Raw genomic sequence first — 10,592 nt, forward strand, 5'->3', positions numbered from 1 at the left:
AGAACGAAATTGTAGAAAAGTGCTTGTGAGCTAGGTTTTGGAACAATTGGGGGATTTTACTGTTTATGCTAAAATTATATTAAATTGCTAATTCTATTGATTATTATATTAATTTATGAATATCATTGTTATATTATTTGATAAAAATTGATGACTTAAATGTGAATTGCTTGATATGTATGAAACCCATTATTTTGGACTTATATGATATGTGTATGGAATTGAACTATGAGATGTTGTGTGGAATGTGAATGAGATGTGGTTGTGGTTCTTCACACCTATGACCAGGGGTGAGCACGGCCCGAGATTGTTACATGAGTATCGTGACCTTGGTTAACATGTCAGGGGTGAGCACGGCCCTAGGTTAGGGGTAACGTGACCTGGGCACAATGTTATATCAGGGGTGAGCACGACTCTAGATTGTTACGTGGTTATCGTGACCTTGGTTAACATGTTAGGGGTGAGCACGGCCATAGGATAGGGATAAGGTGACCTTGGCACAATGTTATATCAGGGGTGAGCACGGCCCGAGATTGTTAAATGGGTAGCGTGACCTTGGCATAGTGTCACTACAAGAAAAATACAAAATAGCGACCGAAATTAGCGACCGAAATTTATCGGTCGCTATTTTGCGACCGAATTAGCGACTGAATAATTTAGCGACGAATTTAGCGACCGAAATTGATCAGTCGCTGTTTTGCGACGGAATTAGCGACGGATTTTATCGGTAGCAATAAAATCGGTCGCTAAATCAGTCGCTGTTTAATTTTGTTTCATGGGAACGTAGTTTGCGACGGAATTAGCGACCAATTTTGAAAAAATTATCAAAAAATTGCGACCGAATTTAATTCGGTCGCTAATACTAAACTTTTGAAATTTTTAGCGACCGATTAAATTTCGGTAGCTAAATAATACAAACAAACTTAGCGACCGAATTAAAATCGGTCGCTAAATTTTTTTATTAAATTTTATGAATAGACTAAAATTAGTCAGCCAGGTTTCGATCCTAGGTCCTGTGGGTAACCATGGGCCAACTACGAAACCGCTACGTCAGTTTGATTCATTGATAAATTACTGAAAGTAATTATATATATATATATATATAATACAGAAGCTTATAATTTTTATTATCTTATAATTTAATATTAGATTTCTTTTAATTATAAAATATAATAAATAAAATCTAAAATCTGTATCAGTTTCTTTGATAAAAATATTTAATTAAGTTTTAAAAAAATATTTAATTATATTCTTTTGATTTAATACTGGATTTGTTTTGATTATAATATTTTAATGTGTTTTATTTGAAATATCAGTTAAAATATTTTATTATTTTTTTATTTTAATTTATTGTAAAATAATTAGAATATTTAATTTAGTATCATTAAAAAAATAACCATTATAAGATTTAATTTATTTAATTTCATTATTTATTATAATACTTTTAGTTACTATATTGATATAAAAATATTTTTAATTAAAATATATTTTAAAATTTTAATTAATTTATTATCATTCACTTACTTTATTAAAAAGTGATAAAATATAATTTATTTTCAATTAATCTAATAAAATAAAAACTTTAAAATATACATTTAAAATCTGTAATAATTTCTTAAATACAAATATTTAATTAATTTTAATATATACTAAATTTAATATTAGAAAATTTATTAAGATTTTAGTTATAATTTTTATTATCTTTTGATTTAATATTGGATTTCTTTTGATTATAAAACATAGTAAATAAAATCTAAAATCTAAAAATATTTAATTAATTTTAATATATAATAAATTTAATATCAAATTATTTATTATGATTTGAATTATAATTTTTATAATCTTTTGATTTAATATTAGATATGTTTTGATTATAAAATATAATAAATAAAATCTAAAATCTGTAGCAATTTTTTTATATAAATATTTAATATCGGAATATTTATTATAATTTTAGTTATGATTTTTATAATCTTTTAATTTAAACTGGATTTGTTTTGATTATAATATTTTAATGTGTTTTATTTGAAATATCAGTTAAAATATTTTATTATTTTTTCATTTTAATTTATTGTAAAATAATTAGAATATTTAATTTAGTATCATTAAAAAAATAATCATTATAAGATTTAATTTATTTAATTTCATTATTTATTAAAAAGTGATAAAATATAATTTATTTTCAATTAATTTAATAAAATAAAAACTTTAAAATATATATTTAAAATCTGTAATAATTTCTTAAATACAAATATTTAATTAATTTTAATATATACTAAAAAAATGTTCTTAATTTTTTTTTAATTTATGTTTTTAGACTAAATTTTTTATTTAGTTTTAGTCTTTGAATTTTTTTTTTAATAAACATGTCAAAATTTAAAATGTTAACAAAAATTAAGTAGTAAAAAATCTATATAATTCCTCTTTTTTCGTTATTATCATTAAAATTATTGAGATTGCATTGTTTTTTGTCTCTACCTAATTAATTAAGGTATTTCTACTTAAGGTTATTCTTATAAAAGTAATTAATGCCACAAATAATTTGGAAAAGGTCTTATAAAAAGGATTAAGAAAGTTTTAGGGGAGCGTTTTCTACGAATAAAGGTTAAAATATATGAATTTTATTTTTAATTCTTATAGTAAAAAATATTTCATTTTAACACTTAATCATATTATTTTTCAATTCTTTTTAATTTTTATATCATTATAAAATTTATCTTTTAGTTCCTATAATAAATAGGTGACAGAGATTAAAAGAGAAAAAATATGTATAAATGACTAAAATTGTTTTTAATTGTAGAAATTGAAAAATAAAATTTATGAAATTACTAAATAGGTATTTAAATCTTATAAAAGTGATTAGGGTAGTATAGCATAATTATAGACAATGAATAAGTGCTTGGGTACAAAGGGGGCCATGGGCTTTCGACCCAAATCATGAAAAAACTTAAACCCTAGTTCTCCCTCTCTTTCTCTTTTTCGTCTTCTGGTAATCCCTCTCTTTCTCTTTTCTTCATTCTTGCTTAGGGTTTCTACTATTGTTCTTCATTTACATTTTTGTTGTTGTCCGTTCGTGTTCGCAAGGGGTGTTCTTCGTTCAGGTTAGCAAAGAGACAACTCTCTGTTCGGGTATGCAGAGAGGTTCGCGAATATTGAAGAATCTCCATCACTGCAATAGCACAGAGACCCATATGCTTACCCGCGTTGCAGCCCCTTCTCCTTTGTGCATCTGCTTTTTTTTTTTTCTCATCTTCATTCTTCTTCTTTTGTTCGAGTAGTTTGATAGAGAGAGAAAGAGTCTTGTCGGAATGTCTTCCTCGAGGGGAGGCGCGGGACCATCTTCGGAGGCGCCGCAGCTCAGGCGGATCATGCGGACACAGACTGCGGGGAATTTGGGAGAGTCTTTCATTGACAGTGAGGTCGTGCCTTCGTCTCTCATCGAGATTCATCCCAGGGTTGCTTATCTCTGTATGTTTCTTTCTTCTCTTTCTATTTCTTTCTTTCCTTTTTTGTTATCCGAATTTCTTATGACAGTGTTTGTTGATCTTGTAGGCCGTTTTTACGCCTTTGAGAAAGCGCATAGGTTGGATCCCAATTCAAGTGGTCGTGGTGTTCGCCAATTCAAAACCGCTCTTCTTCAACGTCTTGAAAGAGTAACCATTCTCTTACTTCATTTCTTTATGCTTCTGCCGTATACATTTTTCACTCGATCTGGTTCATATATAGCTTACTGTGATGTCTTTTGATGAAACCGAGTTTATACATTGATGATTTGCCATTGCCATTGTTATAGATTTTGGAGACCCAAGATAAAGTTGCTGAGAAAACAGAGATCTTAGTCCCTTACAAAATTCTTCCTCTTGATCCTGATAGTGCTAACCAGGCGATAATGAGATTCCCCGAGGCATGATATTTAGTTCCACCCATTGTAATTCTGACCTTTTTACTTTTAATGAAAATACTTATTCAGAAACTGTGAGGTTAATTTTCTATTTTAATACATATTTTAAGTTTTTTTAAACAAAAATATGAGTAATTGAATTGAACTTGTTTACAGTTTAATCTTGGAAGGCTGATTCAGTCTGTTGTGCCCAGTTTAATACATAAATTTGAATGCTTCTTTGAACTTGTAGAAATGCACTTTGTATACTTTGGGCTTTGGAGGGAAGAGAAGCTTGTTATACTTAATGTTTTAAGTTGTAGTGTTAATCTGCCTTGTAATTTCTTTTGTTGATAAGATAGTGTTAATCTAGGAAGAGGAAGAGGATGAGGTTGGAGGGTGCGTTTAGGGGCTTGGTGGTGTTCCCTCTGCTGTTGTAACGCACCAGCTTTATGGTTTTGGAGGTGTCGCGTGGAGATGCCATGTTTTGAGGTTTCATGCGTTGTGCTTTAATTTGTAGGTTTTAATGTTGTTGTTTATAGTATTGGTGATTTGGTTGGAACAACATGGGAGCACCAGCCCGCTGGATAAGGAAAAATGTGTGTTTTGGAGGGTTTAATTGAGTTAAGGGGTGTGAGAAGATTCATATATTTAGAGAAAGGGAATCCCATAGGTATTTAGAGAGAGACAACCACTTGAATCACGTCACAACGATTCCAACTTAAGTAGTAACATCCACTCCAAGTCTTAATTACGAAGTTGAGTTACATGTCATATTTTGAGAAGGAATTTTACTGTTTATAATTTATCAGATTCAAACATAAATATGTTTAAAACTTCATATCAAATATTAATATTGAATAATTTTTTTTGAATATGAAATACTTGTGTTACACTAGTGAATATTAAATAACTGTTTATTTTTTAAATAAAAAGATGTATAGGATAAGAAATTTAGAGCTAAAGTAATGATTAAAAAAATAGTTAGGTATTAGTAATAACATATGTAAAATTTTCTCTCCTATTTTACTCATAATAAGAATCAATTTAGAAATATTTTTTAGAGTTTTTTTACTAAATATATTATTTATTTTTAAGGTGGTTCATGTTTTGGTATCTCTTTTACAGCATTGCTTGCAAAGCTACATGATTTGATTTGTTGATTTTCTCTGTCAAAATTTACATCACGGTAACAAATAACAATATTTAGTCACCATTCCATATTCAAACAGTTTCCATGCAAAAACAAAATCAAATAGCTAGTTCTGTGGTTTTAGAGCAGCTAGCATTACATTATCATCTTTAAATTCTAATTAAAGTCAATGTCTATTCCCATTAATTTCATGAAAACAAATGTTAAAATATCTAAACAATATGTTGTGCTTCGCTGACCTGCCATGATTATCAGGTTCAGTGCCCCCATCCCCACTAACACACCATGTGATTAGATTAGAAAGATACAAAACATTAATTGTTCTTATTCTTTTCAGCTAATTGGATCTTCAATTGTGGAAAAATTTATGATCTTAAGAAAAAATGATTATTTTTTTTATTTTATTCAGTTCCTATGCATATTCAGTTCCTATTTTATTCAGTTAATTATTTTAAATTTTAATGTATATTTGAAATGTGCTTTTATATTCTTCATTGGATCTTTTATATTCACTTTTCATACTTGAATTTCAGGATCCTGACCATTCTGTTGATGATGCTCTTGATGACATAGCAGAAGACCCTTAATTAAGCTTCTTTATTTTACTTGTTTCAGGATATTTTATTGTATTTGACTATTACTTTGTTCAAGTTTAAACGTTTTATGATATTATTGTGTTTTTAGCATACTATATTGACATACTTATATTTTATTTAGTTTTCACTATAATATAAATTTTCTTCGATAAGATTTTGTCTTTTAGTATGTTCTAGTTTATTATTATAAATTGTGTAATAAATATATTGTTAATTTCATATTCGTTAACAGGTATAAATTTATAATAAAAAAAAAGTTAAAAATACTGGTATATTTTAGCGACCGAAATAGCGACTGAAATTATTTGTAGCTAATTCAAGTTATTAGCGACCGAAATAGTGACCAAAATAATTGGTAGCTATTTCAAATTTTTAGCGACCGAAATAGTGACCGATTTTATCCGTACCTATTTTAGTTTTTTAGCGACTGAAATAGCGACCGATTTTATCTGTACCTATTTCAGTTTTTTAGCGACTGAAATAGCGACCGATTTTATCCGTAGCTATTTCAGTTTTTTAGCGACCGATTTAGCGACTGATTTATAAAATGTTTTTTATTAAATAAATACAAAAACTAGCGACAGAAATTGCTACCAAAAAATTCGGTCGCAAAATTGGTCTCCAAAAGTTAGGAGACCAAAATGTTAGCGACGGATTTTTATTGGCTAGCGACTGATTTTTCGGTCGCTAAATTGCGACAGAAAAAATTTCGGTCGCTATTTGAAATAGCGACTAGGGTTTTAGCGACGGATTTTTTCGGTCGCTATTTCGGTCGCTGAATGAAATAGCGACTGAATTTACCTAAATAGCGACCGATTTTGGTGCTTTAGGGTTTGTGATGATTTTTTTGTAGTGTGTGAAGTGCAAGATTTGTGATGATTGGTGTGATTGAGAATTATGACGTGATGACAATGCATGATTGATTGAAATACGATATGTTGAAATATTTATGAATATTAAATTATAATGAGATAATATATTGTGTTTTCTTATGTGATATATATATATATATGTTTTCTTTTCTCACCGTGCGATTTGTGGATATTTTAGGTGAGGAAGATCTGGCTACGAGTGGTATCTTGAATGCCAACGGTTGAATTGTCGGTATGCTCTGATATTGTGACATCGGGGCAAAGGATTTTTTAGAACATAGGTTTTTATTGTAAATGTTATTTTTGAAAATAATTTGAAAACTCTTGCGTTTCATTTTTGTTATTGTGGTTATTGAAGGATAATTTTTAAGATTCTCATGTGAACCCTTTTACCGAAATTGAAAAATTTATTTATAAGTTTTTATTATTACAGTATATATGTTGGGGTAGTAAGGGTGTCACAGAGCACTCTAATTCATACAATAATCATTCAAAACAGTACAATTTACTCAAGGGTAATACAATCTCCTCGTTATTTTATGTATATGGGTTTTGGTACCCCTTGTACCTTTATATATATCTATATAAATATTTATTGGCTGATAAAAAAAATGAATATGTAATCAATTAACACATGATCAATTTTTATTTATTTTTTTTTTTTTTACAGAAAGACGTAATAGATTGGTATTTTTGGTATAGTAATAGATTGGTATTTAAGGTAATATTGATTTTCTTTCACTACAATAGTATTTTTACAATGATAAAATTACCATAATTATTATAAATGAAACCATTACACAACACCAAAAATGATTTTTTGTGGCAATTTTTATGTTATTTAGCGACCATACGATTTGCCATTAATATCTTTACCGGCAATTAGATTATGGCCAGTGTTTGGGGTTGGTAAAACTATTAGTGGCATTTAAAGTGAGTGCTGGTAAAGAACTTTTAAATGGCCGAAAAAAAATAAATTTTTTTAATGACAATTCTAGCAACAATTCTGAGAATTTAAAACCGCCACAAAATGTATCTAAAATTTTTCTTAATTCAACATTTCTGGCAGTTTTAAACCGCCACAAAATTACATTTTTTTTGTTTACATTTTCTAATAGCTTTAAATTGCCAAAAAAATGAATTTTTTTTACTTTCCTCACGTTTTTTTTTACAGTTTTAAACCGTCAACTAATGCACTTTATTCTACATAATATTGATGCATTTATATTATTTTTAAAAATATATTTAAAATTATTTTAAAAACACTTCATATTATAAATTGAGAAATAGTAATCCATATATTTTAGGTAATTTTAGGCATTTATCAAATTATTTTTAAAATTATCACTAATTATATCCCTGAAATAGTATTTATCCTTAATAATTGTTAAGAGATAACCTTTTAACATAGAGTACGTCAGTTCAATAATTTTAATTCCCTCAACAAATTTTCTATCATATGAAGATGTTGTTCCTTACCTTTTCTTCTCAAATAGATTTCAAGTGACCATCAGAATCAACATATTGACACGTAATATATATATATATATATATATATATATATATATATATATATATATATATATATGTGTGTGTGTAATAGTATTTATCTTTAACAATTGTTAAGAGATAACCTTTTAACAGAGTACGTCAGTTCAATAATTTTAATTCCCTCAACAAATTTTCTATCATATGAAGCTGTTGTTCCTTATCTTTTCTTCTCAAATAGATTTCATGTGACCATCAGAATCAACATATTGACACGTAATATATATATATATATATATATATATATATATATATATATATATATATATATATATATATATATATATATGTGTGTGTGTGTGTGTGTGTGTGGTAAAGGAGGGATCTACTTATTTTAAGAGTAAGTTTTAATAGATTTTCTCTATTAATAATTAAATTAAATTATTAATAAATAAATTAAGTTTACAAATTTTTAAAAAAATTTAAAATCATATGATACTTCGTTATATAGATTAGAATCAATGTATAAAATATTTTTACAATTATTCGTCAATTTGAATTAATGAAACGAAGTATCAAATAATTTTAAATTTTTTTAAAAATTATAAACATGATCAATGCGTTAATTTTTTTAAAATTTAATCATTGAATTATTGAAATTTAATATAAAAACTAATTTATTGAATGAAATAAATTTAGTAAGAATAAGTAAACTCCTTCCTCATATATGGTGATGTCAAGTGACATCTATATATTTAGCAAAATTTTCCTTTATAGTGTATAACTAGTATTTTAATTTGTACAATGTACAAACATGTTTATTATATATATATATATATATATATATATATATATATATATATATATATATATATATATATATATATATATATATATATATATGGTAGAGGAGGGATCTACTTATTTTAAGAGTAAGTTTTAATATATTTTCTCTATTAATAATTAAATTAAGTTATTAATAAATAAATTAAGTTTACAATAATTTTTAAAAAAATTTAAAATCATATGATACTTCTTTATATAGATTAGAATCAATGTATAACATATTTTTATAATTATTCATCAATTTGAATTAATGAAACGAAGTATCAAATAATTTTAAAATTTTATAAAAATTATAAACATGATCTATACGTTAATTGTTTTTTAAAATTTAATTATTGAATTATTGAAATTTAATATAAAAACTGACTTATTAAAGGAAATAAATCTACTAAGAATAAGTAAATTCCTTCCTGATATATGGTGATGTCAAGTGACATCTATATATTTAGCAAAATTTTCCTTTATAGTGTATGTACTAGTATTTTAATTTGTACAATGTACAAACATGTTTATTATATATATATACATATATATTTAAAATTTATAATAAATTATATATATAAGTACTATGTTTGAGTATATAAATTGTATGAAAATTTATATAAATAAATATTTTTAAACATATAAATTATATTTTAGAGTTATGATTAATGATTTATATTATAATAAAAAAATGTTTTTATTTATTAATAATTTATTTTTAAACATTAATATTTAATTCATAATAATTATGATAAATAAAAACTAAATTAGATAAGAAGTTAAAAAAATTTCTACAAACTCTCTTGAAAGAAAACTTCTTAAAGACATTCTCAGAATCTGAATTCGTATTTAATGTATAAAGATTGACAAATGATTAATAATAGATTATTTCTCAATTGTATTTATTTATTTTTATTTTTTTTTATTATTATTTTTTTTATTACAGAAACACGTAATAGATTGGTATTTTTGGTATAGTAATAGATTGGTATTTAAGGTAATATTGATTTTCTTTCACTACAATAGTATTTTTACAATGATAAAATAACCATAATTATTATAAATGAAACTATTAGACAACACCAAAAATGATTTTTTGTGGCAATTTTTATGTTATTTAGCGACCATACGATTGGCCATTAATATGATCTTTACCGGCAATTAGATTATGGTCAATGTATTTGGGGCCGGTAAAACTATTAGTGGCATTTAAAGTGAGTGCTGGTAAAGACCTTTTAAATAGCCAGAAAAAAATAAATTTTTTTAATGACAATTCTGAGAGTTTAAAACTGCCACAAAATGTATCTAAAATTTTTCTTAATTCAACATTTCTGGTGGTTCTAAACCGCCACAAAATTACATTTTTTTTCTTGTTTACATTTTCTAATAGCTTTAAAATGCCAAAAAAAATGAATTTTTTTACTTTCCTCACGTTTTTTTTACAGTTTTAAACCGTCAACTAATGCACTTTATTCTACATAATATTGATGCATTTATATTATTTTAAAAAATATATTTAAAATTATTTTAAAAACACGTTCATATTATAAATTGAGAAATAATAATCCATATATTTTAGGTAATTTTAGGCATTTATCTAATTATTTTTAAAATTATCACTAATTATATCCCTGAAATAGTATTTATCTTTAATAATTGTTAAGAGAAAACCTTTTAACATAGAGTACGTCAGTTCAATAATTATAATTCCCTCAACAAACTTTCTATCATATGAAGTTGTTGTTCCTTACCTTTTCTTCTCAAATAGATTTCAA

General features: G+C 25.8%; 1 protein-coding gene across 2 annotated transcripts; it reads left to right on the top strand.

Moving 5' to 3' along the window:
• Positions 1-1,474: 1,474 nt before the first annotated feature.
• On the top strand, positions 1,475-6,195 carry LOC145955631 (callose synthase 3-like). Of its 2 annotated transcripts, XM_083070600.1 has the most exons (4): positions 1,475-2,989; positions 3,085-3,468; positions 3,553-3,653; positions 3,794-6,195. In XM_083070600.1, exons 2-4 carry the CDS (start codon positions 3,309-3,311, stop codon positions 3,908-3,910), a joined length of 378 nt encoding a protein of 125 aa, XP_082926726.1. In that variant the 5' UTR covers positions 1,475-2,989; positions 3,085-3,308; the 3' UTR covers positions 3,911-6,195. The 2 variants fall into 2 exon arrangements, with proteins under 2 accessions (XP_082926726.1, XP_082926725.1); XM_083070599.1 differs by lacking the exon at positions 1,475-2,989 and having other exon boundaries at positions 3,001-3,468.
• Positions 6,196-10,592: the final 4,397 nt, after the last annotated feature.

The sequence above is a fragment of the Cajanus cajan genome, chromosome 3 (assembly GCF_000230855.2).
Source record: "Cajanus cajan strain Asha chromosome 3, NIPB_CcT2T_4, whole genome shotgun sequence".
Classification (NCBI taxonomy): Eukaryota; Viridiplantae; Streptophyta; class Magnoliopsida; order Fabales; family Fabaceae; genus Cajanus; species Cajanus cajan.